We start from the raw sequence: 27,997 nt of genomic DNA on the forward strand, positions 1-27,997 counted from the left end.
GGGCTGTGAGTTGGCTCCGCGGCGATGAGTGGCGGCGGCCCGAGGCAGCGGGGGGGCGGCTCGGCCGAGCGGCCCCCCCCGGGCCTGCGGCGGGGAGGTGAGCGGGGGGCCCCCGTGCTCGGGGCGGGGGGAGGTGCTGGGGGGCACTGACCCCTGGGGGGCCCCCGTGCTCTGGGGCGGGGGGAGGTGCTGGGGGGCGCAGACCCCTGGGGGGCCCCCGTGCTGTGGGGTGGGGGGAGGTGCTGGGGGGCACTGACCCCTGGGGGGCCCCCGTGATCTGGGGCGGGGGGAGGTGCTGGGGGGCGCAGACCCCTGGGGGGCCCCCGTGCTGTGGGGTGGGGGGAGGTGCTGGGGGGCACTGACCCCTGGGGGGCCCCCGTGCTCTGGGGCGGGGGGAGGTGCTGGGGGGCACTGACCCCTGGGGGGCCCCCGTGCTCTGGGGCGGGGGGAGGTGCTGAGGGGCGCTGACCCCTGGGGGGCCCCGTGCTGTGGGGTGGGGGGAGGTGCTGGGGGGCACTGACCCCTGGGGGGCCCCCGTGCTCTGGGGCGGGGGGAGGTGCTGGGGGGCGCTGACCCCTGGGGGGCCCCTTGTGCTCTGGGGTGGGGGGAGGTGCTGGGGGGCGCTGACCCCTGGGGGGCCCCCGTGCTCTGGGGCGGGGGGAGGTGCTGAGGGGCGCTGACCCCTGGGGGCCCCCGTGCTGTGGGGTGGGGGGAGGTGCTGGGGGGCACTGACCCCTGGGGGGCCCCCGTGCTCTGGGGCGGGGGGAGGTGCTGGGGGGCGCTGACCCCTGGGGGGCCCCTTGTGCTCTGGGGCGGGGGGAGGTGCTGGGGGGCGCAGACCCCTGGGGGGCCCCCGTGCTGTGGGGCGGGGGGAGGTGCTGGGGGGCGCAGACCCCTGGGGGGCCCCCGTGCTGTGGGGTGGGGGGAGGTGCTGGGGGGCACTGACCCCTGGGGGGCCCCCGTGATCTGGGGCGGGGGGAGGTGCTGGGGGGCGCAGACCCCTGGGGGGCCCCCGTGCTCTGGGGCGGGTGGAGGTGCTGAGGGGCGCTGACCCCTGGGGGGCCCCGTGCTGTGGGGTGGGGGGAGGTGCTGGGGGGCGCTGACCCCTGGGGGGCCCCCGTGCTCTGGGGCGGGGGGAGGTGCTGGGGGGCGCTGACCCCTGGGGGGCCCCTTGTGCTCTGGGGTGGGGGGAGGTGCTGGGGGGCACTGACCCCTGGGGGGCCCCCGTGCTCTGGGGCGGGTGGAGGTGCTGAGGGGCGCTGACCCCTGGGGGCCCCCGTGCTGTGGGGTGGGGGGAGGTGCTGGGGGGCACTGACCCCTGGGGGGCCCCCGTGCTCTGGGGCGGGGGGAGGTGCTGGGGGGCGCTGACCCCTGGGGGGCCCCTTGTGCTCTGGGGCGGGGGGAGGTGCTGGGGGGCACTGACCCCTGGGGGGCCCCCGTGCTCTGGGGCGGGGGGAGGTGCTGAGGGGCGCTGACCCCTGGGGGGCCCCGTGCTGTGGGGTGGGGGGAGGTGCTGGGGGGCGCTGACCCCTGGGGGGCCCCCGTGCTCTGGGGCGGGGGGAGGTGCTGGGGGGCGCTGACCCCTGGGGGGCCCCTTGTGCTCTGGGGCGGGGGGAGGTGCTGGGGGGCACTGACCCCTGGGGGGCCCCTTGTGCTCTGGGGTGGGGGGAGGTGCTGGGGGGCACAGACCCCTGAGGGCCCCTTGTGCTCAGGGGTGAGGGGAGGTGCTGGGGGGTGCTGACCCCTCAGGGCGCTCTGGGGTGGGGGGGAGTTGCTGGGGGGCACTGACCCTTGGGGACCCCCATGCTCTGGGGGGGGGAGGGCAGAAGGGGATGCTGCTCTTTGACATGCTGCAGTGGATATAAACTGACCATCGGGAAGTTTAGATTTGAAATTAGACGAAAGTTTCCAACCATCAGAGGAGTGAAGTCCTGGAACAGCCTTCCAAGGGGAGCAGTGGCGGGAAAAGACCTATCTGGCTTCAAGACAAAGCTTGATAAGTTTATGGAGGGGATGGTGGGATGGGATAGCTTAATTCTGGTAATTAATTGATCTTTGACTACTAGCGGTAGATTTGCCCAATGGCCTGACGTGGGATATTCGGTGGGGTGGGATCTGAGTTACTACAGAGAATTCTTTCCTGGGTGTCTGGCTGGTGAGTCTTGCCCACATGCTCGGGGTTTAGCTGATCGCCATATTTGGGGTCAGGAAGGAATTTTCCCCCAGGGCAGATTGGCAGAGGCCCTGAGGGTTTTTCGCCTTCCTCTGCAGCGTGGGGCATGGGTCACTTGCTGGAGGAGTCTCTGCACCTTGAAGTCTATAAACCACGATTTGAGGACTTCAGTAGCTCAGACATAGGTGAGGGTTTGTTACAGGAGCGGGTGGGTGAGATTCTGTGGCCTGCGTTGTGCAGGGGGTCAGACTAGACGATCATAATGGTCCCTTCTGACCTTAAAGTCTATGGGTGGGTGTCGTAGGTGCAGCTCCGGCAGTGGGGCTGGGATGGTCCTGGCTGGATGCCCCACCCGTCCCTCTCCAGTGGGTCTGTCAGGGCTGTAGGGAGCTATAGACCCCTTCCCCCACGACAAGGCATGATTCAGTGCTAACTGGTGGGGGCTAGGGAGGCACTTCCCCTGGGACAGGCTATCCCGTGAGTGCCCGCTACTGGCTTCTTGTGTCCTCCTTGAGAGCCACTGCTGGCCTTGCTTGGGGACAGGGGACAGCCCTTGGGCAGGCCCAGGCTGGGGTTTCTAGCTCTGGTGACTGAGTGCTGTGTTTAGAGCGCAGCCCAGTGCTGGGCTGTCTGGTGACTGGCTGCCCTGTGCCGATGGGAAGCAAGGTGGCCTAGTGGGTAGGGCACCGGGCAGGGACTCAGGAGACTGGTTCAGTTCCTGACTCTGCCCCTGGCCTGCTGGGTGACCTGGGACAAGTCACTTCCTTGCTCCGTGCCTCAGTTTCCCCATCTGTGTAAACTGGACCCGGTGAAGCGCTGTGAGATCTGTGGATGATAGCTCTAGGAACTGGCATTCTATTATCTGCGGCTTCCCAAAGCTGCTGCAGAGCTAGCGTGTTGTGTCTGACCCCCCTGCCCTTGGATTGGGAAATGTGCTGCCCCCCGGTTTCGCTTCACCCTTCTGGCCTTGAGGCCTCTTCAGGGCAACTGTGCAGAGTGGCAAAGGGAGTCGCGAGGTCGCATGTGCCCTGCTCCCAGCCTGGCTGGCAGTTCACGATGCAGCTCCCTGGGACGTTCCAGCCAGGCTCTTGGGCAAGGGTGGGTCCGCGCTCTCTGCGTGGAGAGGAGGAGGGTTTGGGTGCTTGGGAGTTTCGGCCTCGTTGCTATGTCTCCTGAGGGAGCAGCCTCGTTCCCTACGTGGCTGCTCTGTGATGGGGTGGAAAGGCTGTGGCCAGGCAGTGCTGGCAGGACCCCGCCTGTCTCCTTGGGGCTCAGGCAGGAGCTGCAGGAAGAAAGGTGGGGGGCCGTGGCTCATCGGGCCGACGTGCCTGAGGCCTGTCCGTTTCACAGCCAGCGGCACACGGAGGCAATTGTGCCAGCATCACGTCCACTGCCTTTGACTGCCCCAGCCCGATGGACCGGGTACCCACTTCGCAGCTGGGTGAGCTGGAGGTGACCTTTCAGTGCGGCATGGAGCCGAACCGGCGACCCTCAGGGTTGCAGTTGGGCGCATTAACCCCTCGGCGCCAGAGGGGCGCTGCCTGGAATACGGGCCAGGGTTGTAATTTCACTGCTGGAAAAGAAACTAAGGGAGGTGCTTTGTGGAACAGCTGGGAGAACCCGTGATGGGAGGGAAGGAGAGCCAGGGTGCACCCAACAGAACGGTGGAGTGTGCTGAATTGCTGGCTTCTCTTTATAGAGCATTTCTGCTTCCTGTCTCTGCATCCCGTCGCGCCAGAGGATGCTCTAGACCTGCGCTTAGCTGGGCAAACATGTTGCTGCATAAACTGGTCCCTGAGCACTCGACCTCTTGGGGCTCCCTGGGAAGTGTCTGATGCGCTGTGAAGCTCAGGGCCTGACCCATGCAGGTGCTGGTGACGTGCGACTGGTGTCATAGCCTTGACGCGCCAGCCCTGAACATTCTGGTTTCTAGTGGTGATTTATGGGAGGCCGGTAATGGGGAAAACGGTGGGGAATGGCTTCCAAACCCGCTGCGCCTTTCTGCCACGTCTGTGTCTGAGTCTGCTCCCTCCCCTTGTTCCTGGAGCACTCAGTTGGAGGCGTCAGGGCTGAGGTGTGGGGTGACGTTCGCAATGATATCGGTGGTGATGCCATCGTGGGGAGAGGTCTCCAGCCTGGAGCAAGGAGGAGAGAGTCCCTGACGTGGCTTCTGGGGCTTCTGCTCCTGGAATAGTGCGTTCTGCGCTGGCCCCTAGAAAGCCAGCTGCGGGGAATTCGGAGAAGAGCTACAGAAATGCTCAGGGCCTGGAGAGCCAGAGCTGGATGGCCAGATTAAAAGCGCCCCATGCGTCTATCCCCACGAAGGCAGCCAACAAAGGGTGAAGGAGGGAGGGAGTGTGGGGAGGAGCAGGGTGGAGTCAGGAGGAAGGGGATGGAATGTAGGTAGGTGAGATGCATTGAGATGGGAAGTCCTTTCCCTGTGGGAAGGGCTGGGAGCCCCATCGCTGCCCTGCAGTGAGCTGGCTCAGGCTGTAGCGCCCCTCCCCACGCAGGGGAACCCCGTCACTTGGGGTGCCTCAGGCTAGAGGGGCTAAGAGTCTGGAAGGCATCCTCTAGGGAGCGATCCCTGAGCAGGGGATGGCATCCAGCTGCCCTGCTGGAGCCTTCCTGCTTGTGTTCACCCCCGTCCCGGCTTGTGGCCGCTGCCCGAGCGAGGGCTGCGCAGAAGGGCTGCTCCTGGGTCCTGTGGTGGGGTTAGTCGCGGGGCCAGGTGCACGGAGGGGAGGGTGACAGCTGCGGTGGGTGGATGTCCCAACATCTGCTTCTCCACCTCCCCCAGCCAGCCCGTCCTGTGAGCTGCTGATGCTGCTGGAGCCTGCCGGGAAGTCAGCATGCTTGTGAAACCCGCCAAGCTGGCTGCATGTGGGTGAGACAGCAGGCTTCACGCCAGCCCTGGGACACTGAAGGGAGCCAACCTGCCCCTCGGTAATACCCGGCACTCCCCTGCACCCTCCCCCACCCCTCTTTCTGCTACATCTCTAACATGGCTGGAGCTGCTCCAGAATCCCAGCGCAGGTTGCCCCATTGATTCACGCAGTGGCAGGGGGGTAGCCTCTGTACGATTCTTCACCCTGACGTTTTGTTTGTCTCTGGATTGCTGCTGCCCGTTGAGCCGGACCTTTGTTTCCTGTCCTGCGTGCTGCCCAGGCCCCTTGCCTGAGCCGCTCTGGTTCTGTTAGAGCGGCCCGAGGAGCTCAGGCTAGTCACTCCAAAGGGGCATCACTGCGCTTTGGTTACAAGTGAATCTGCTGGCCACGGCACTGCTTGGGTCAGTCTCGGAAGCTCCTCAGCCGTCTCCACTCTCAACAAACTAAAATAATTGTGTCTTCTGCAGACTTCCCCTCTCCCTTTCCCACGTCGTTCTGGGCAGGGCTCGGAGCATCCGCCGTTATTATGGATGCCTGACATTTCCCATGATAACACCCTGTTTTCAATTGCTTATAACTTTCCCAGTCTTTAATTGGCTGGGATAAAGCTTTTCAAGCCAGGTGTCTGCCTCAGGCTAATTATTATTATTATTTTATTTTGAAAATTTCAGCTACAGTGGGTCAGCCCATGTTACAGTCCTGGCAACCGTGCCTTTGAGAAGCTCTGGCACCTCTATGCTTTGGAGCAGGGACTCGAAATTGGGCGTGGGCCTGGACTTTGCGTTAGGGTGGTGCCTTTTGCCATCCCTGTGTCAATCTGTCCACAGTTGGCCAAGTAACAAGCCTTTGAGAAATTGTAGTTCACACATGCTCCATAGATTCCATCAGCTCTGAGCATGCTCCAGCCCTGAGGCTGGAGAGACCACAACTGGGAACAGGGGGACTGTCTCCCCTGTGCTCTCAGTGCCCCTACCCCCCGATTCAGTAAACAGGAGGGACCTGCTTTGGGGATGCAGTCAGGGCTGTGTCTTGAAGGCAGCTGCCTCATCTGTTGCAGAAGTTGGAAGGTGTGTAGTGAAGGAGGCAGGGGAATGCAGGCGGAGAGGCTGGTCTCATGGTTAAGGTGGGTGAATGCTGCCTTGGAGAACTGGATTCTATCCCTCCCTCTGCCACAGAGTTCCTGTGTGCTGCTGGGCAAGTCACTTAAACCAGGCTCTTTACAGGTGGGTGCTAACTGTGTGTGCACCATTTTCTGGGTGCCCGACTTGAGACCTGGGGGCTGGTTTGCAGAAGCACTGAGCACTCAACGGGAGCTGTGCTTTGAACATACAAAGTGCTGTTGATGTTAAGTACTCTGAAGAATCAGGTCCTAGGTGTCTCAGATTGGCCACCCCAAAATGAATCCCTTTGTGCCTCAGGGCTCCATCTGTAAAATGGGGTGATAACCGGTTTCCCAGGGGTGTTGCAAAGATAAATTGTTTGTGAAGCACTCGGATGCTATAGTGCTGAGGGCCTTAGAAAAGCCCAAGAGGAAATGAACAATAGTGTTGAAGAGCAGGGTTCAGATGCTGTGGGTGAATAAGGCCTGGGGCTGCACAGTGGTGGATGAGGATAAATGAGCATCATCCATCCTGTGAACTGAATGAGGCAGGAATCCTGGGGAACAAATAGTATCTGATCACATAATTAAGGACTGCATTGTAATGCAGATGCACAAAGGGGGCCGAATTAAGGCTTTTTGTAATTTTTGAGTGCTTGATTTGGCAACCTTAATAATGTTCTTTTTAATGTCGTTTTTTTCCCTGTGTAATGAATAATTAAATGCTGGTCCCAGTACAGAACCCAGAATCACCATTCAGGACCAGAGCCTCATTGGCATGGGGCTGCACAGGTCATAGAATCATAGAAGATCAGGGTTGGAAGAGACCTCAGGAGGTCACCTAGTCCGACCCCCTGCTCAAAGCAGGACCAATCCCCAACTAAATCATCCCAGCCAGGGCTTTGTCAAGCTGGGCCTTAAAAACTTCTAAGGACGGAGATTCCATCACCTCCCTAGGGAACCCATTCCAGTGCTTCCCACTAGTGAACTAGTGTTTCCTAATATCCAACCTAGACCTCCCCCCCTGCAACTTGAGACCATTGCTTCTTTTTCTGTCATCCGCCACTACTGAGAACAGCTGAGCTCCATCATCTTGGGTACCCCCCTTCAGGTAGTTCCGCTATCAAATCCCCCCTCACTCTTCTCTTCTGCAAACTAAACAAGCCCAGTTCCCTCAGCCTCTCCTCATAAGCCATGTGCTCCAGCCCCCAATCATTTTCCTCGGAGAGAGTCCAGCGGAGGGCAATATGTCCACATCCCTTCTGTAGTGGGGGACCAAAACTGGACACAGGACTCCAGATGTGACCTCACCGCTGCCGAATAGAGGGGAATACTCACGTCCCTTGATCTGCTGGCAATGCTCCTACTAATGCAGCCCAATATGCCGTTAGCCTTCTTGGCAACAAGAGCACGCTGCTGACTCATGTCCAGCTTTTTGTCCACTGTAATCCCCAGGTCCTTTTCTGCAGAAAAGGTCGTCCCTGCCCCAGAGAGCTCACGCACCCTTTGCCCACATACTCCTCCTCATCCTTGTTTTCAGCCTTGGCTAGTTTCTGATTCACCACAAGATTTTGTGTCTTCCCCTGTCTGCTTTGTTTTCATAACAACCTCCTGCGAGGGGCTTTGCCAAGGGCTCTCTGGTTCTCTGCTGTTGTGGCCATGCCTGGACAGCTCGATCAGAGGAGTGGGGCAGCTTTTCTCTTGCAGACCTGCTGGTGGGAACTTGTCCTGTCAGGATCACACAATGGGGTCACCTGCAATAGCAGGGGCTGGACTTGAGACCCCGGCGGTCCCATCTGGCCCATGTTCAGCTGGCACAGGGAGCAGGGCTGGCGAGCTTTGGGGTGACCCTTTGTCCCTGGGGCGGCCGTTGCATAGTCTGGATGGCCCCTGGGAAATCTCTGCCGCCTGATGGCAGAAAGGTCCCCTGGGGCCAGAGGACCGGCGCTATCCACGATGGACTCCATTCAGACTCCCCACTGCTAGGCCGTGCAGTACCTTGAGCTAGACTCTGTTCTCTGCGAGATCAGCGGAGGACGGGCCTGCTGCACTCGTGGTAGCCAGTGTCGCTGAGGAGACAAGCTGCAGCTTTCTGTGCTAGCTGGAGTGTCCCCTGGCCTTTTGGCCTCGCATCCACATCTCTGCCCCATGGCCCCACAGCTGTCGTTGAGCCAAGCCTTGCTCGTGTCAGACTCTCTCCAGTAAGGAGCCTCCAGTCACCCGTTTCTCTGAGTTCCTTCCAGTTTGTCGCTTTCTTTCTGGGCATGGGGTGGCTGGAACTGGGCGCAGTGCCCCAGGTGGGAGCTTCCCCTCCCTGCTCTGCGACTTGGTCCCTGTGCGTGCAGCGCCCACAGCTACGCTGGGCTGCTTGCTCTTGTGATGGGAGACGAAACCAAACTGGTACCTACTCGCTGCCTCTTCAGGAGCTCTGCCTACCTGCGCCCTTGGACTGTCTCCCCTTGAGCCGCTGGGAGTTCGCTTATTCGTTTGCCTTTATCCTCGTTGAATCTGGGGAAACTGGCTGCGCCGCTTTCTGTCTCTCCTCTCCCTGGGTGCATCCCACAGGTGGAGTCCCAGGCCCCTCCCTGAGGAGTCTGCAGGCCTAGGTAGGTGGCAGAGCTGAGCGTGTGCCCAGTGCCCCAAGCCCTGGGAGGATCACGCTGGGTGCTGCAGGGAGGGATTCGAGTGAAGGCTAAGCCAGGAGAAGGATACAGGTGGCGACGGCCAAGCGTGGGGAGCTGGGCAGGGCATAGACGGTGACCATCTCTCTCCTGTTGGCAGAGCTGCTCGGGTCGAAGAGGAAGCAGAAGCTGCTGTTAATCCACCAGGCCCTAATGAGTGACCCTGTGGCTGTGGAGACCCTCCGGGGGGCAGCTGTGAGCGAGGGGGGGCTGCTCACAGATGAGATCCGCAGGAAGGTCTGGCCGAAGCTGCTCAGCGTCAACGTGTACAACCTGCCTCCCAAGCCAGGTAGGGGGGCTCAGCTCCCTGGCGTACAGGGGCGTGTCTGTGCCCCAGGGCCTCGCTGCTGGGCTGGCCAGCACCTTAACGGGCTTCCGGACACCGGGGGAGAGTTCTGATTGACTGTCACATGAGCGGGAAGTGCTTGGGTCTCACTTGCATGGTTGGTTCTATGCAGGGACACTATAGGCTAGTGGTTAGAGCAGGGAACCTAGGAGCCAGGACTCCTGGGTTCTCTCTCTACCTCTGCTGCTGTCGCATCACTTTGCCCCTCTGTTCATCAGCATCCCCTGTGTAATGGGGATCGTATAGATCTCCGTGGGGTTAATTCATATTCGTAGCGTGCTTACATTTCATCCTGCTTGGATGCTGGGAGAGCAGTGCATGCTGGGGCTTGTAGTCCCCGTGGGTGGCACCTCATGATAGACATGGGAGGTTGTGGGCTGGTGTGTCCAGAAGGTGTTTAAATATGTGTGGCTGCCAAGGCTCCCCTCCCCGCCCCCCGCCCCCTCCCCAAGCAGGCTCCCTCCTGCAGCCTTTGTCCAGTTTCCTGGGCAGAGGTGTTACCTCCCCCTCCCGGCTCAGGTTACAGGCTCTCAGGTCTCCCATCCCCAGTGAAAAGAAAAGGAGCACTTGTGGCACCTTAGAGACTAACCAATTTATTTGAGCATGAGCTTTCGTGAGCTACAGCTCGCTTCATCGGATGCATGCCGTGGAAACTGCAGCAGACTTTATTTATACACAGAGAACATTTATACACAGAGAATGTTCTCTGTGTATAAATAAAGTCTGCTGCAGTTTCCACGGCATGCATCCGATGAAGCGAGCTGTAGCTCACGAAAGCTCATGCTCAAATAAATTGGTTAGTCTCTAAGGTGCCACAAGTACTCCTTTTCTTTTTGCGAATACAGACTGACACGGCTGTTACTCTGAAACCCATCCCCAGTGAAACTCCCCTGCCACATTCCCAGGTCAACACTTCCCCCTCCCTGCTGCCTCACAGTGGTTCATCGTCATTGTAGTGGGGATAGTGGACGAGAAGCTGCTGACTTCAGACACTGAGCCTGACTGGGGTGCTGACTAATTCTTGCCGCCCTAGGAGTGGAGCTGTGACCCCCTTCTGCATGCCCTGAGCCAGGAGATGGACTAATGCCTGAGGAACATGGGGACCGGGCCAGAGACTTGCCCAGGCTCCTGTTAGAGCTGGGGTTAATGTCTGCCTTGTTAGCTCCAGCTGTGTGCTCTGCCCACTAGCTGACTGCTCCTCATCTCCTTGGCATGCCCTGGGGCCAGGGTGATGGGCACAGAGCAGTCATTGCCACTGTGACACTGGAACTGCTGCCAGCTCCCTGCTCGCTAGCCCAGTGCTGTATGGGTACCAGCCCTCCAATGAGCTGTCAATCAGAGCTGTCTGGGGGGGCATTGAGCAGGGGCCATGTGACTGGCTGGACGTGCCTAACCCAGTGATCCTGTCCTAGAGGGCAAAGGCTCAGACGGGGTACCCAAGCTCTCACCTCTCCGATGCCAGGCTGAACCAGTCCTTCCAGCCAAGGAGGGATACAGGGCAGTGGGGAGGAGGGGCTGCCTCTGCTATTGTCCTGTTCTTGCAGCTCTTGGGTCTGAGTTGAGGTCCATGCTGCAGACCCCCATGTCAGCTGGGCAGCTCCTTGAGGAGGTATGTGGGACTGCCAGGATTGCTGCTAGCCCTGAGCATGCCCCTGACCCCACTGGTCTCTCCCCCCAGGCAGGGCTGTCCGCCGGAACCACAAGGACTACACCCAAGTGCAGCTAGACGTGAACCGCTCCACACGCCGCTTCCCCCAAGGTGAGACGTGCCCTGGTGCCGGGCGTGCCTGTGGGCAGCGAGGTTCCCGCAGGCCCTTCCTGGTTTGAAGTGGTGGCAGCTGGGGAGAGCTTTTCTGTCTGCTGGGATTGGGCATCGGTTAGTCCCAGGGGGCAGAGGCCTGATGGCCCCACCTCCCTCCCATGGGAGCTGTGGGGAAGGGTGGCTGGAGTTGCTGGGGGGCAGGAGGATTTGAGGGGAGAAGGGGTGTTTGTTTCCCCTCTCCCCAAAGGCTGCACTGCTGGGATGGAGACCCAAGGCCACCTCCTGCCCAGGGGTGTGTGAGGTGGGGCCAGGTAGCTTTGTAAGGGCGGGGTGGAGCGTTCCCAGAGGTCATGTCCTCATTCCTGCGTTGGGCTGTTGCTCTCAGCTCAGAGTGGCCAGGGAAGGGTTAAGTGCTTCCCCACTTCCCCATTGCAAGAGTCAGCGAGGGCCCAGGGCTCCCGACACCCCCGCAGATTCCTGAGGCTCATCCCGTGCATCCGCACGCATGGCTAGGCTCCACGGCACGTGCCCCTCCTCACCGGCAGAGCCCAGCCTGGGTCCAGTGCAGCGGGGAACATGCTGCAGGGGGGTCTCCCTGGTAACTGTGTTTTCTTTCTGTCCTGCCTGTTCCTGGCTCTGCCCTGCAGAGCTGGTGCCGGAGGGGAGCCCCCTGCCTCGGAAGGTACCTGTGCCCCTCGCTGGATCCTGTGGTCCTGCCTTAGAACATCCGCTAACCCAGCCCCGCACCCGAGCGTCTGGCTGTAGCAGCCCCCTGCCCACATCCCTTGCCTAGAGATTCATTCCCTCCTCTCCCTGTCGCTCCTCTGCTGTCTCTGAGGGTGAATCTGGCCAGCCAGGTGGTGGGATATTTGGGGGGGTTGGTGGGGCACCAGTCTCACCTGGCTTCATGGGGCCAGTGGGGGCCGCTCAGCTGAAAAAGGTGTGGTGAGGAAGCTCCGTGTGCGAGTCAGGCTGGAAGAGCGAAGGGTCCCTGTTCTTTGCTAACAGTTCTCTTCTCAGACCTGACCAACTCACAATACCAAACGCGGCGATCACGCTCCCGCCCCACGTGCGCCCTGCACTGGGGCTCGCTGGGCACTCCAGGCCTCTCTTCTTCTTCTCCATAAGCCCGGGCTTGGATGAGGGACTGGCTGGCTCAGCAGGATGGGGAGGGACGATACGGGGACCCCAGCTCCTAATTGCTGGTTCCAGTCTGCTGTGCTCCTGGCACTCTGGGGGCTGCTGGCTCATGGCCTTGGTGCTAATCCTCAAAGGAAGCAGGCCCAGCTGCAGCAGAGACCACATCTCCGCTTGGGACCCGCTGAGACAGCTGGGACAGGGCAGCTCGTGGAGCCCGGGTACCTGGGCCCGAGGCACAGCGCACTCGGTCAGGAGGACCTGGCTGGGACCAACGGCCAGAGGGGTTTAGAGGGGTCTGCAGTCAGCCCAAGGGCGACACCGCTGCAGGGGCCTCCTGTCTGACAGTCTTCCCACCACACCCCCTGCTCAAGCAGAGCCAGGGTGGGGGAGCTGGAGACTCCAGTGGGGGCCGGCTCTGAGGAGCTGGCAGGGTGGGAGGTGCTGGAGCAGGGTTTTTGCATTGCACGGTGCCCTGGGGCTCTGACCCTCCGTCTCTGCGCAGGCATGCGGCCCGAGCAGCGCCAGGTCCTGCAGGAGCAGCTCATCGACCTCATCCTGCACATCCTGAGGGCTCACCCCGAGCTGCACTACTACCAGGGTTACCATGACATCGCCGTCACGCTCCTGCTGGTGGCCGGCGAGCGCATGGGCAGCGCACTGCTGGAGAAACTCTCCACCCACCATCTCCGGTATCAGGCCAACAGGGCTGCCTTGGAGTGGGGTGGGACGTCCCCTCGGCCAGCCTGTGCCTTGGTCTGGGAGTCAGTGTGGCACTGCAGGGCACTGTGCCAGCCAGGGACCCCTGGGGCACCAGCCCTGTCCCCCGCGGTGTTCACTGCGGCCCTGGGGGGCTTTGAGCCTGAGTCTCCTGCATTGCAGTGCAGAGCATTAACCACTGGGGCATCAGTCTGGCTCTTGAGAGATCTGGACTGGAATCTCACAGGGTCTCCCTGGGACTAGCAGTGCCCCTTTCCCCACACCCGCCAGGCTGGGTTCCCAGAGACAGACTGCTCCAGCTCAGAAGGGGCATCCCCTGGGGATAGCTCATTGCAGGGAGGGGAGCTGCTGCCGCGGCGCTGGGTCCTCTGGCCCTTGTAGCCATGTCTGTCTAAGGGCTGTGAGGAAGTCTTGTCTGGGCCTGCTGGGGATCAGCTCCCCAAAACCACCAAGCACTGCCTGCCAGGCCTCCGCAGGCCCCGCTCCCTCCGCAGGGAGCGGTAGGCACACGCCCACCCCCGAGTCCTCAGAGCGTCCCTCTGGAGGGCCCAGCCCCGAGCCACTGGGCACTCACAGAGTGACCAGCCCTCCTGCGCACACAGAACTCACCAGCTGGTACGGCTCAGCTGAGGGCCAGCACTGTGCTTAGCCCGCAGCACCTGGGTGTATTTAGAGTGAAAACAAGAATAAGTTTATCATCAAAGACAGAGATTCAGGGGACAGCAAGTAAGAATATTGGAAACAAACGGTTGCATGAAAAACAGTATCACAGCACAGTTCCTAGAGACTGCACTTAGCGACCAGGTTACCCTGCGGTCTACAGCAGCTTATCTCGCCCAAGGTTCTCGCCAGCGTTTTCAGCCAGGCCTGGTTGAGACCCCACTGTCATGAAGCAAATCGCTGCCTGTTTACTTCCCAGGCAAAGGATGCCAGGATGTCGTCTTTGTCTCCCAAATGTCCTAGAGAGCAAAGCTTCGAGGTGCATTTTAAGATAAGAACAGCCAGACCGGGTCAGACCAAAGGTCCATAGACTCCTAGAATACCAGGGTTGGAAGGGACCTCAGGAGGTCAGCTAGTCCAACCCCCTGCTCAAAGCAGGACCGATCCCCAATTTTTGCCCCAGATCCCAAATGACCCCCTCAAGGATTGAACTCTCAACCCTGGGTTTAGCGGGCCAATGCTCAAACCACTGAGCTATCCCTTCCCCCAGCCATCTAGCCCTGTAGCTTGTCTTCCGACAGTGGCCAGTGCCAGGGGCTCCAGAGGGAATGAACATAGCTGCCACTTGCTTCCTCCTGTTACTTTTCTCTCTCTGACGGTTTCCCGATCCTGCATTAGCATTTGGCTCGGATCGATGAGGTTGTGAACCAGACGCTGCTTAAAGTACATGAAAACAGCCTGCTAGAGAAACATTCCTTGTCTGACCGAAAACCTGTTTTTCACCTCTGCCAGTGGCTCGTCTCTAGACACAGCCCTTAGGAGCGTACCCCGCACGCAGCATCTGTGCATGCGTTTTGCAAGGATATTGATATGAGTCAACAGTGTGCCCTTGTTGCCAAGAAGGCCAGTGGCATTTTGGGATGTATAAGTAGGAGCATTGCCAGCAGATCGAAGGACGTGATCGTTCCCCTCTATTCGACACTGGTGAGGCCTCATCTGGAGTACTGTGTTCAGTTTTGGGCCCCACGCTACAAGAACGATGTGAAAAAATTGGAAAGAGTCCAGCGGAGGGCAACAAAAATGATTAGGGGACTGGTACACATGACTTATGAGGAGAGGCTGAGGGAACTGGGATTGTTTAGTCTGCGGAAGAGAAGAATGAGGGGGGATTTGATAGCTGCTTTCAACTACCTAAAAGGGGGTTCCAAAGAGGATGGATGACAGAAGGAGGAGTAATGGTCTCAAGTTGCAGTGGGGGAGGTTTAGGTTGGATATTAGGAAAAACTTTTTCACTAGGAGGGTGGTGAAGCACTGGAATGCGTTACCTAGGGAGGTGGTGGAATCTCCTTCCTTAGAGGTTTTTAAAGGTCAGGCTTGACAAAGCCCTGGCTGGGATGATTTAGTTGGGGATTGGTCCTGCTTTGAGCAGGGGGTTGGACTAGATGACCTCCTGAGGTCCCTTCCAACCCTGATATTCTATGATTCTATGATGACTGGTGCAGCAGTGGCTTTTATTTGAGACCTCTGTGACCCGTAGCAAAGGGTCCCCTCTTCTTTCCAAAAAGTCTCTTCTCAGACCTGACAAACTTGCTATACCAAACACATGTCTTGCAGGGTATTTATCCGTGAGGGGTATTTGGCAAGCTTGTAACTTACCACATCTCATAATCCTTGTGAGGTGTATATACGAGTAATACTTAGGGACTAATGTAACTCTATTGACTGTGTGCTTTATGGGCTTGGAGAAGAAGTTACTCACCAGGGGATAATGTGTCTTGGTGACGGCCCACTCAAGCAGGAGGGAGTTGTCATTGCTCCCTAGTTAGCTGGTGATGTACTGCAAGGCTCAGTTGTCAGCCTTGGAATGGAGCAAGGCTAATCGATGGAAACCATCAGAGACAACTGCAAACAATCAACCACTTGGAGGTAAAAAAGGAACAGGATCGCCCTGTGTGAGTAAAGACAATAGACTGTCACTGTAACACGTAGTGCGGGAAGGGCCTCTGGATTAATTCACTGAGGAAACATCTTGTGGAGGTGGGGTGTTTTTTGAATGTTTGGATGCTGGTTCCCAGGAAGCCAGCTGTCTCTGTGAGGAGACTGAACTTTGGAGCATGGGAGCAGCCTATTGTGTTAGGCAGGAAAGGTAACTGTAACTAAGTGCAGACCCACATGCGTTTTGTGGTTTGGTTTTGTACAGTCATCGTTTGTTTCCATCACTTTCTCCTGTTCTTAGTTGAATCTCTGTTCTTTCCTAAATAAACTTTCGTTTGTTTCATTATAAGCAGGGTGGATTTGATTTAAATCAAATTGATTTATATCAAAAGTCAGGAAGACTCGATTTAATCATGGATTTCTACATAAATGTCCATTCTTATTGGTTGTTATAACCTTAATACATATTCTTCACAACTCAGAGAGAGAAGTAGGTTTCATTTTTAGAAGGTACACACTTTTAAAGTGATTTATTTTGAAAACTTTTCAGATGAGTTTTACAGCTATATCAGAAAATTAATAATTGTTTGGTTATTTCATTTACCAAAGGTAAATGAGGCTGATGTTTATGAAGTCATTGGGAGGTGAACTATCTCCAGTCCAACAGGTTAATCATTAATATTTGGAGGATTTTCTTGCCATGCTGTATTAGGAGGAGAACATCACCAGACAGACATTTAAATTGTTTTATTTCACTAAAACAACAGTGTTATGTATTCTGGATTTTTTTTCTTCAACCGCAAAGATATAATATTTTAACAAAACAAGTATATGAATTTTTGAATTTAGTTAAACCTTCACTTTTTTTTAAAATCAGGTTTGTTTTTAAGTAAAATAGTTCAATGAAATATTTAAAAAAAAAAAAACAACCCAAAAATTAACTCGACTGTGTCAGCCAGATCAACATGAGAAACTTAAAATATTGGCTTCGGCAGCTGACTCAGTCGTCTTCACCTTCATTTTCCTGTTTGTTCATAATCTGGAAAAGAAAACCAAGCTTTCCTGCTTCTTCAGGTCCCAAATAACTTCTCAATTTGGAATGAGTTAGTCCAAAGGAAGAAAAATATTCTTTCTACACCGGCAGAAGAAGCTACTGCTGGTAAAAGTGAGATGATCACTTCAACAGTCTCTGAATCCAAGTGCTTAAGTGACGTCTACCAGTTTCCTGCTGTGACTTTCTTTAAAACATCATCAGCAAACATATATTTCTTGAATGGTTCACCCTTAGCTCTGAAGTTTATTATAATTGGCATTATGGAGGGATGATTGCTGGATGTCCATGTCGTTGCCAACTCCTCTTCTTCAGCAGTTAAGGTTTGACTCTGGTACCCAGTATTGAGAATATTTGGAAGAAAATGAGCTGGAGATGGTGCTTGTCCCATCTGGTTTTTTTTAATGCTTGTAATTTAACTCTGTCATTGCATATTTCTGTATTTTAAGATCTTGCTCGGTTCCTTCCAGATTTCAACAGCGTCCGCAATAAAACAGCGATTTCCCTGCATTTTGTTCAAGGCCCCGGAAACAGGCTTCAGGGTGCTCAGCACGTGTTCAGCTTTTCTCTTAAGCCCAATGTTGAGAACTTAGGCTATGACAGGGCCATCTATTTTTTCACAATTTTTTTCACAAACTGTCATCCGATTAGGCCAGTTCTTGTTACAGTGCTCAGAACAGTCCACGACTGAGTTCCATCGCACGTCTTGTGGGAGAGTGAGCTTGGTTCCTCCCACTCTTTTCAGAGCAGCTGCTGCAAAGTGGTTGTTACGGAAGTATTTTGCAATTTCAACTTTTTATTTCTGGAACACTGACGTCTTTGGCTAGGAGGTGCATCAAACGAGCACTGCAGCCATATGCTATTAGCTTGGGACTCTCTCTTCTAAATAATTTCTTCTCATCTTGGATACATTTGCAGCATTGTCTGTGACCAAGCTGCGTAGTAGACATTTGAATGTTTTTTCATTTTGTTTTACTGCTACTTCTTGTAAGTATTCTGCTGTGTGAGCATTTCCTGATGGATCAATTGTTTCTGTAAGGAAGACATTCCCTTCTTCTGTTGTCACACAAGCACATACAACAGGATCGTTGTGGACATTGCTCCACCCATCAAGACTCATGTTAACAATTTCACCGTCTAGGTTTTTGGCACACTGCTCAGTTTCTCTTTCAGACACTTTGTCCAGCAATTTTCTTGCAACTTCTGCTGTGTTGGGTGGAGTGTACAGATGCTTCCCTACTTACGCAATCGTTCCGTTCCGAAAAGCCTTACGTAAAATTCGGGTTATGCAAGTTGGAAACGTATATTGTTCAAGCATAAAAAACAATTACAACAAAAATATTGCATTTACCTTAATCCTATTGTTATCCTGGCGCACTGAAGGCTGCGTTTTGGTGGTGAATGACAATGGGCTTAATTTGTAGATGAGGAAGGAGAGGAGGAGACAGGCATTACATCATTGGGGTCGTTAGAAGGGGCTTTGGAGGTGGAAGGCTGTGGAGATATGGACATTGCAGACCTTTCAACCTTCTTTACAAACTTATTGAGAGATGACTGGATAGTGGCCTTTTTCTTCTCTTCATATATCTGTCTGTAACAGGCCAGCGTTTCGTCAATGCCTCTGTTCGCTTTCAAGAATCGTGAGGAATTGGGGTCTATCTTCTCAAACCTTGCCATTGCAGACTCAATCTCACAAAATGCAAGTGCCATCTCCTGGGTGTTGAAGTGTCGTGGCTCTTCTACTTCTTCAACTTCTTCCTCCACTTCAAATTCCATGAGATCCTCATTGGATAATTCAGCTCCATGGGATTCAATAAGCTCATCCACACCCCCAACATCAGCCTCCAGCTCAAGTTGCTCAGCAAGCTTCACTATGTCATCTGCCACCTCCTCCAAGATTTCCTCTTTTTTGAACCCTTTAAAGCTGTGTACGAACTGTGGGCATGTTTTCTTCCATGCGGCATTCAAACAAACTTGGGTAACCCCTGCCCAGGCCTTAGCAATGTTTAGGATGGCTTGGTAAATGTTACACAATTCCCAAAAATCGCGTAAAGTCTTGCCAGTCTCTCTGTCAGTTGCTTCTACTGCTGGTGCAAATGTTCTTTATAGGTAATAATAGGCTTTAAAATTAGCAAGGACCCCCTGATCCATGGGCTGTAGGATCGAAGTCGTGTTAGGAGGCAGAAACACGACTTTTACATTAGGGTGAAAGTTGTCTAAATGTGCGGGATGTCCAGGAGCATTATCGACGATAAGCATAATCTTGAATGGGATGTCGTTTTCTCTGCAGAATTTTTCCACTTCGGGGATAAATATATGAACCAGTCTTCGAAAAGTGCCATTGTGATCCAAGCCTTTCGATTTGAATGGAAATGAACTGGAAGGGTAGCCTTACTTATGCCTTTAAACACATGGGGATTTTCTGAATGATAAACAAGCAATGGTTTCAATTTGCAATCTCCAGCAGCATTACCTCCAAGCAAAAGCGTTAGCCTATCTTTCACAGCCTTAAACCCTGGCATTGTCTTTTCCTCTTTTGAAATGTTTGCTCTGTCTGGCATTTTTTTTTTCCAAAACAATCCAGTTTCATCAACATTAAAGATTTGCTGGGCTGTATAACCACATTCTTCTATAAGTTTTTGTAACACTTTGGGATACTTTTCAGCTGCTTTTGTATAGCACTAGCAGCCTTACCACTCTCTTCTACATTGTGAAAATTTGCACGTTGTTTAAATCTATTAAACCACCCATGACTAGCCACAAACTTTGCATTAGGATCACTATATTTTCCCTTTATGACTTCAAACATACTCTTAGCCTTCGCTTGAATACCTATGAAGCTAAGCGACACACGTTTTTGAATCTGATCTTCCATCCACATTGTTAATAACTTTTCCATTTCGTAGATAGCTCCAGAACGCTGCTTCATTATGACGGTTGATTTTAAAGGAGCAGAGCCTTTCACATGCTCTTTTATATGTGCACTATCATTCAAAATACTTTTCACTGTTGAGGTAGCCAAATCGAGTTCACGAGCAATTGACGGCAGGCTTTGTCCGCCTTCATACTTTTTCACTATTTTCATTTTCTGCTCTAAATCAATCTTCTTTCGCTTACGAGTTGGTCCTGCACTCTTGCTATCATTTGGTCGCTTTCCAGGCATGATTTGAATGAAATAATAGGGTGAAATAACAGAAATACAGTATCACTGAAATAACACGAGGCTGTGAGAGCGCAAAGCCTTCCCTTGTAGGAGGTCCTGCTGCTGTATTCCTCCGCACTACAGTACTTTGCATTTCCATAAACTATGCAATATTTTCCGCAACTCGAAAACTTTATTTATGCCTTATGGGACTTTTTGCGTAAGGTCGAATTTGTGTAAGTCGGGTCTTGTGTAACCCAGGGAGCATCTGTATCCTGGTCTTAATGACTGAACCATGTTAATGAAGTGTGGATTCTCAATCATACGGAAAGGAGAGTTTGTTGTGTAAACAAATCGGGCAATTTTTTCATCAATTACCTCTTTTTGTAATCAGTTGGTTCTTATCACTAACTTTATCTATGGTTGTTTCTGGACGATGGAGTTTTTTTTTCTTTTTGCTACAGGTGCCATACTGTAGCTGTGCGACATGCATGATGTGACTGAAACACTGTCATTGGCAGAGAACTCTGAAACTATAGAAAATGATGGTGATCTTGAAGGTGGAGAGTCTTCAGAATCCTGTATGTTGAGGATGGATTCTCCTAAACAAAATAAGTCAATGCAGTTATTTAATTATTACCATACTGCTCATTTAGTGTTCGTTACTCATTGCATTCGCTGACACTCAGCACTACTGTAAAGGTGAAATTGTAAAAGGAAGATCTGCCTATTTCAGCTCTTTATTTATCACAGCTGCATCTAAAATGACAGTACCATAGAGTAACAACTGTATTTTTTGCTCAAATATGAGAATTCAATAATAGTCCAGAAGGAAGTCAGGCCGTCCTTAAGAGAGAAGTGTGAAATAAAAAAGTTTACCAACCTGAAGATCCTGCATGTTCAGACATGTTCCTTTCATCATCTTCAATGCAGCTTCCTCCTGAGAAGGAACACTTCTCCTGATGTTGTTTCATTCAGACAAGCCTAATCCCCTTCCATCTACGCACTGTTTGCATTTTGCACGCATGCCTGTCTTAGCCACAGGTAGAGGAACTTCATTCAAATATTCCCAAACTGGGTCTGTCTTACCTCCTGCTGCTATTATAGGTTTTCCCTTCTAGTGAGAGAATGGTCTGGTAGATCTCAAATCAATGAAGGCTACACTCAGAAAGACCTCGAAACTTCTGGAATATGCTGCTCAAATAGTTTTACTTTTGTTTCTACTGCCTGTCCCTCCCTTCTCCTATTTATCTCCAGACTTTTTCTCCTTATCCAGATCTATTCTGCCCCCAACAATCTTCTATTCATTGAACTTTTTGAAACATTGCCCTTTTAGAGAGAGGTAAGGGATTGACTCTGTGTACACACATTTCCTGATGGACAATAGGGTTGAGCTCTGTTATTTCTCACCTCTATATTTTATTTATTTATTTATTTAAAAACATTTTTGCTGTTAACAAGCATGTTATCTCTGGAGACACAAATCCACAGTTTGGGAACTGCTAAACTAAGCATCTTGGATGGTATCTTCCAGACTGAGCACTGCGTCCCATTGGGTAGATAGAAAGATTAACCCTAAATAATCTATACAGAAGCCCCTGGAACCGCATCAGATTGGGTCCCTAATCCATGAACTATTGGAACTCATTTACAAAACTTTTCTTAAACATTACCTAGAATCATAGAATCTCAGGGTTGGAAGGGACCTCAGGAGGTCATCTAGTCCAACCCCCTGCTCAAAGCAGGACCAATCCCCAGTTAAATCATCCCAGCCAGGGCTTTGTCAAGCCTGACCTTAAAAACCTCTAAGGAAGGAGATTCTACCACCTCCCTAGGTAACGCATTCCAGTGTTTCACCACCCTCTTAGTGAAAAAGTTTTTCCTAATATCCAATCTAAACCTCCCCCACTGCAACTTGAGACCATTACTCCTCGTTCTGTCATCTGCTACCATTGAGAACAGTCTAGAGCCATCCTCTTTGGAACCCCCTTTCAGGTAGTTGAAAGCAGCTATCAACATGAATATATTGTCTCAAACTATAGAATTAGAATTTATAATCCTATAATCCATGATATATTTGAGCTATAATGTATCTTAATTAAAACTATCTTTAGGTAGGTTTTTTCCTCAAAAAACATTTTATCAAAAAAATCTGATTTTTTTTTTTTTAAATCCTTGATTTTTATCCACGCTGCCTGTACTACAGTGCGGGGAGGAGCGGGGAGGCTCCCGGTCGCAGCATGCACTGAGTGGGGGCGTGGTGATCACGCCCGTCCGCACTCCTGGTGCCTCACTGGGGACACCCTCTTCTAACCTCTCCCCGTCTGCAGGGACTTCATGGACCCCACCATGGACAGCACCAAGCACATCCTGAACTATCTCATGCCCATCCTCCAGCGGGAGAGCCTCTGCCTCCATGACTTCATGCTGAGGTACCGTCAGTCGTGGGGCTGGGCTGGGGGCGGGCAGGGGCTGTGCACCATGCAACTCTGCCTCCTTCCCAGGCCCAGCAGCAACGTGACTGATCTGCCCAGAGCCCACCCCTCTCCACCCCCACCCCCCAAGATGGGCCCAGGATGGAAATAATTGGGTTGGGTCCTGCAGGTTGGGAGGTATCAACTGGTTGGGTGTGGGGGAGGAGCTGGGGCTGCAGGGGCTGTGGGTCGGGATTGGAGGGTGGGGGCGGGGGACTGCAGGTAGGGGTTGGGATGGGGGGCTGCGGTTTGGGGCAGAGGGTTGGGATTGGGGGCTGGGGGTGGGGGACTGTGGGGCAGTGAGCTGCAGGTTGGGGTTGGGAGGGGGGATGTGGGGTGGGATTGGAGGCTGTGGGTAGGGTTGGGGGTAGGGGACTGTGGGTTGGGGGCAGGAAGCTGTGGGGCAGTGTTGGGGGGGCTGTGGGGTGGAGGTGAGGGACTGTGGGGCTGAGACCTGTGGGTTGGGGTTGGGATGTGAGGCTGTGGGTTGGGATTGGGGGCAGGGGGCTGTGGGGCAGGGTTGGGGGGTTCTGGGGCAGGATTGGAGGGCGGGGGGCTGTGGGGCCAGATTGGGGGACGGGGAACTGTGTGGTGGGATTGGGAGATGGGTTGAGGGGCTGTGGGTCAGGGTTGGGAGACGGGGAACTGTGTGGTGGGGTTGGGGGGGCTGCGGGTTGGGAGCGGGGGCTGCGGGTAGGGGTTGAGGTTGGGAGTGGGGGGCTGTGGGTCAGGGTTGGGGGTGGTGGGTTGGGAGATGGGGCGGGGGGCTGTGGGTCAGGGTTGGGGGGCAGCGGGTCGAGGTTGGGGAATGGGGCAGGAGGCTGCGGGTTGGGGGTGGGGGGCTGCGGGTCAGGGTTGGGGGCAGCGGGTCGAGGTTGGGGGATGGGGGCGGCACTGGGGGTGGGTATTGGCAGGAAGGAGACAGTCAGCGTCTGAGCAGGACCCTCTCTCCCGTGTCTGCAGAGCGGAGGTGGGGACGATCTTTGCCCTGAGCTGGCTTATCACGTGGTACGGCCACGTCCTCACCAGCTTCCCCCACGTCCTGCGCCTTTACGACTTCTTCCTGGCCTCACACCCGCTGCTGCCTGTCTACTTCGCTGCCGCGGTACGTCTGCCTGCAGTCCTCAGCCCTGGCTCCCCGCCCCAGGGAGCGGAATTGGGAGGGAGTCCTGTCCCCTGGCACCCCGCTTCCATGGGGGGCTTAGCAGGGGAAGGTGACCGGCTGCCAGCCTGCCTCCCCCGCTTCCAAAGCCAGAAGGGCCCATTGCGATCCCCCAGCCCGACGTCCCTCGAACGCAGGCCAGCGAGCGCAGCTCTGTCCCCTGGCCCTTCTCACAAGCTAAGCTGGCCAGGATGGTCCGTAGCTGGATGGGAGACCGCTGAGTTGCTGGAGGGAGGGGGTGAGTAACTCAGAGGGGGAGCCAGCGTTGAGCCCAGCGCCCCGGTGTGGTGCGAGGTCCCTGTGCCTTTGCTCCTGGCCACGGATGATCCTCTGGCTCTTTTAGCCAGCTGAGTTGCTTAACGTGGAGTCCCAGCCCAACTCCCAGGAGGGTGACTGTGTTCTGTGGCTCACAGCTCCCCCTGCAACTTCACTTGGTCACGGGGTTCTCTTTTACTTCCTGTCTCAAACTGGTGTGCACTGTCCTGTTCTCTGTGAAACAGCAGCTGTGTTCCACCCCAGAGGTGGCTGTTTTGTCAGAGGCGTGGTAAGGTGCTGGGCATGGTGTAAAACCTAGAACCGTCTGACCGGGGCGTGGCAGAGGCAGCCCACGGAGAGCCCTTGTCGGGGCTGGGGGTTATTGCAGGGGCACGTGTCCCATGTGACCATGGCGCGCTCTCCCGGCAGATCGTCCTGCACCGGGAAGAGGAGGTGCTGGCGTGTGACTGCGACATGCCCAGCGTCCACCAGCTTCTGTCCCAAATCCCCCAGAACCTCCCGTACGAGAGCCTCCTCTCCCGGGCCCTCCAGCTCTTCCAGCGCCACCCGCACACCGAGCTGGCCAAGCAGGCGGCTCTGCAGCACCACAAGAGGTGAGGGAGGACAGGGCTGCGGGGGGAGCGGGAGGCCAATTGCTGCTGGACCTGCACCCGGCCCCCAGTGGTCTCCTAGGTGTGGGGCTGCCCCGGGCCCTGGCAGGAGTGTCTGGTTAAAGGTGCAGCTCTTCTCTTTCCTTGTCATGTAGCTGGCTGCCCCACTCCCCGACCATCCCTGCTGCCAGGGGCCAGGGTTCCCAAACGCCTTGTCGATTTTCCCTCTGTCCTTGGAGCAGTGAGAAAACCAGGCGGTCTGGCCAAGCTCTCAGGCATGCTGGCGGCTGCAGTGGGGGGACTGGGCACCCCTCTTAGCTCATGGTGTCTGGCAGGCTGGCGGTGAGCTCGTCCCACTCCGCTGTCACACACGTCCGGCCAACCCCCCCCATGCAGCCCTGGGGCTGAGCGGCTCCAAGACTACGGCACAGGCTGGCGCTGCCGGAGCGGAAGGCCCCTGGCTGTGGGAGGACGAGCGTAAATGGCCTTTCTGTGGGTCTCCAGCCCCTGGGCAGCGCGGTAATGGCGGACATTGGAGCAGGTCTGATTCCCTCCCACCCAGGGCGGTAACCCAGGGTGTCCAGCTCGGCAGAGCCGAGGGCTGCACTGGGGGTTGTGCTCAGAGATGCCCCCCTGCCTTCTCTTAACATGGCAGTGCAGCCGAGGAGGACAGGTCCCCCCATGCAGCCTGGGAAGAGAGTTGCCCTCGCACCTCGGCATTAGGGAGCAGAGCCCCAGCTGGGCCCTGGCCAACCCTGCATGCCATTCATCCCCGTGCTAACAGGCTCCCTCCCTGTCTGTTCCCAGCATCTCCATAGGCACCTTCACCGCCTTCCAGCTGGCCGCCTCCCGCCAGCGCCCAGACTCCGTGCTGCGCAGCCAGAAGCAACAGGACAGCGCCCACCCCGAAGCTGCTGCTCTCCTGCCCACGGCTGGGCACAGCCCGCTGGTGAAAGCGGCCGTGTGGGGGATTTCGGCCACGCTGGGGGCAGCGGCTCTGGCCGTCACACAGACTGCCCTGGAGTGGGCACCGGAGTTCTTACTGCAGCTCTTCTAGTGCCCGGCGTGGACACCGGGCCCTGGAGCCACAGCCCTTTGGTGGGGGGGCGGCCCCCTTGGGCTGCCTCCGTCTTAATTTATTGGACTGTCTCAAACGCCAGGGCAGCCGAGCTCCGACAGGCTGCGCCCAGCTCAGAGCGGCCAGTAGCCAAAGCATTAGCCACAGCGGCACAGAACTGGGCCGGGCCTGTCCTGCTGCTGCCTGAGCCATTCGTGGCCTGCAGCAGGGAGGGCTGGGGTCACACCCTGGCCGAGAGCTGGGACTTGACCGCTGGGTCTCTCCTAGGGCTGTGGCAGGCCCAACGCCAGCTCTCTTGGGGAAGCGTAGAACGGTGACCTCGGGGCGCTTGCAGGGGAACAGAGCACTAATCCCCAGGCCCCCCCCATGGCCACCGAGAGTTTTCCTAGGTCCCTTTCCCAGCCTCTGCCCCATGGGGCTGTGCTGGTGCACGTGGGGTGGGAGTTTGCTAAGTACCAGCTGACTGTGTGTTTGTGCACAGGACACAAGGAGAGAGCCGTCCCCACCCGGAGGGGCCAGGCAGCCCCTCCTCCGCTAGCAGGAGGGTGCGAGCGGCTGGGGGCTCTGCGGGAAGCGCTGTCCCAGCAGAGCAGTTGGGGGGTGCTGCAGGCCGGGGCAGGGTGTGAGGAATGGCGGCAGGCAGGGATCCCTAGAGGAGGGAGGGCGCACAGGCCTGGGCAGAGCCTGGAAGGCAGCGAGGAAGGGCGCCCCGCACAGGCTGTGCCAGGGGAGAGGCCTCGCCTAAATTGCTGCTTCTCTCCTGCTGCTGGCGTTGCACCCAGGGTCCTCCTGGCATCTCCTCTGTACCCACCCTCTGCTCTCGCCTTGGCCCTGCCAGCCCGGCCCCTCCGCCCAGCATGGAGGGACACTGTGCCCAGAGTCTGGGGCAGGCCCTTTTCTCAGGGCTTCGACTTTAGTTCTTCCACATAAAGCCCCTGCAGCACATCAGCTGTCCCTTCCCCCAGCGCTGGGAAAGCAGCCCGTGGCACCCGCCTCCCCCTGCCAGTCCCCAGAGGTGGCAGCAGCAAGCGGGGCAGGCTGGGCTCCCCCCGCTGCAGGGTGCTGCCTGGGAAAGGCTCACCTGGGGCGCACTGGGTATGTGTGTGAATAAAGTGTGTGAGCCTGACCCCCTGTGTCTCATTGGCTGGGGTGGGGGCGGGTTTGGGGGAAGCAGTTCCAAGGGTTCGAGCTGGGGGTGCGGCTGCAGGAGGGCTGGGTTCTGCTCTCCCCTCACAGCCTCTGCGGCTGGGCAGAGCAAGAGGCCGCATGGCCGGCTTCCCTGGGTGCTTGGGTTAGGGGAGCTCAGTGTGAGCCCCCCAGGCTCTATTTCCTCGGGGCTAAGCAAACCCCCCTCCCCAGGTGCAGTCAATGGCAGCTTTGGGTGCCCAGCACTTCTGCCAGTTAGGCCCGAGTTGCCTGCTGCCCGAGAGCTGCCTCTGGGCAGGCAGGGAAGAGCTGGGCTGGGGGACGGTTGCCAAGCGGCTGGCTGGCCTGGGGTGGATACACTCCCTGCTGGCTGAAGCTCAGTGCTTCTCCCGTGGCGTTTTGGGGGGAGCTGTGAAGCCAGGCCCTGCATGGTGCTGGATCATTAGGGGGTTGTGGTGCCCGGTGCCACACGTGGGTGCTGGAGACCCTGTGCCACCGGTGTAGGGTACTTCACAGGCACCACTGGGGATCGGCACGAGGGGCAGGAGATACCATTCCACCACTGGCAGAGGGCTGGGGGGGCAGCAGCCCCTCCTGCACCGGGGTCACCAGGGAAATGAGGGGCTTCCGGGGCTGGACTGTTGGGGCCGCGCTGGAAGCTACCCCACCCCCGGCCAGTGCCACTTGGCCTTGGCGACACCAGCATTTGGCTGCACCCTGGGGAACGGTGCCTGGGAACTCTGGGAATCCCCAACAGCAGACCCCCCCCCGGCTCCAGGGCCCAGGCCATTAGTGGCTCCTCGTCCCCTCGACGTGGGACCCTCCGACAGGTCAGGCCTGCTCAGTGCAATGTGCTGGGGTGGCTCTCAGCCCCGCCACTGGGTGGCGCTGACCCAGCGGTGCTTCTACATGGGCTCCAGCCGTCTGGCAGCCCCGATCAAAGGCGAGTCCCCCTGGCCCTGGGGCGGCCGTGTCCGGCTGGGGTGAGTGGGGTTTAAACTTGGGAGGAGGACAGTGGCGTGAGCCCAGAGCCGGGTTGAGCAGAGCCAGGAGCAGCTGCCCAGAGCTGCGCTGGTGGATGGGTGCCCCAGGCAGCCTCTGCCCTGCTGGCTTGTCATGGGGGCCGTGCACCCATGGCTCAGAGGGTGAGGGTCTGGCTGGGCCAGTCTGACCCTGTGGCAGTCTCGGGCGCAGGGCGCCTCTGGGTGCAGTGGGGCTGCAGGGCAGCCTGTGAGCCGTGCCAGGAGGTGGAGGCTGCAGCTGCCTGGGGCCAGGTGGAGGAAGGGCCCTGAGCAGAGGCCCGGGGTCCAGGCGTGTGTTTACAGGACAGCCAGCTGGGCTCATGGCCTCTCCGAGCAGGGCTGGGGGTGGGGGGAGCTGGGGGTCTCAGCACCCCATGGGGCACAGCTGTGCCAGGGGAGCATTTGCCCTGGTCCTGGCAGGGGTCACTGTTTGTGCAGGTGGAAGGAGGAGGGTGGGGTCGGGGAGGGGCATTGGTTGCAGCCTGGGGCAGGGTTTGCATGGCTGGTGAGGGGTACGGACGAGGCTGTGGCTGTCTTGCAGTCCTGCCTCGAAGGGAGCTGTGGTGCACCGCCCTTTCCAGCCCCCAATTACCCCCCCCCCCACACACACCCCCGAGCCCTGCTCTCCTCCGCGGGTGCCAGCCAGGCTGGAGGG

General features: G+C 56.5%; 1 protein-coding gene across 2 annotated transcripts; it reads left to right on the plus strand.

Annotated features, from left to right (window-relative positions):
• LOC140906253 (TBC1 domain family member 20) lies at nucleotides 1-26,300 on the plus strand. 2 transcript variants are annotated; one of them, XM_073329859.2, is made up of 9 exons: nucleotides 8-97; nucleotides 4,974-5,119; nucleotides 8,942-9,130; nucleotides 10,866-10,946; nucleotides 12,592-12,778; nucleotides 21,925-22,026; nucleotides 23,032-23,173; nucleotides 23,915-24,099; nucleotides 24,904-26,300. In XM_073329859.2, exons 3-9 carry the CDS (start codon nucleotides 8,995-8,997, stop codon nucleotides 25,151-25,153), a joined length of 1,083 nt encoding a protein of 360 aa, XP_073185960.1. In that variant the 5' UTR covers nucleotides 8-97; nucleotides 4,974-5,119; nucleotides 8,942-8,994; the 3' UTR covers nucleotides 25,154-26,300. The 2 variants fall into 2 exon arrangements, with proteins under 2 accessions (XP_073185959.1, XP_073185960.1); XM_073329858.2 differs by lacking the exon at nucleotides 4,974-5,119 and having other exon boundaries at nucleotides 1-97.
• The last annotated feature ends 1,697 nt before the right edge of the window (nucleotides 26,301-27,997 follow it).

The sequence above is a fragment of the Lepidochelys kempii genome, chromosome 2 (genome assembly GCF_965140285.1).
Source record: "Lepidochelys kempii isolate rLepKem1 chromosome 2, rLepKem1.hap1, whole genome shotgun sequence".
Classification (NCBI taxonomy): domain Eukaryota; kingdom Metazoa; phylum Chordata; order Testudines; family Cheloniidae; genus Lepidochelys; species Lepidochelys kempii.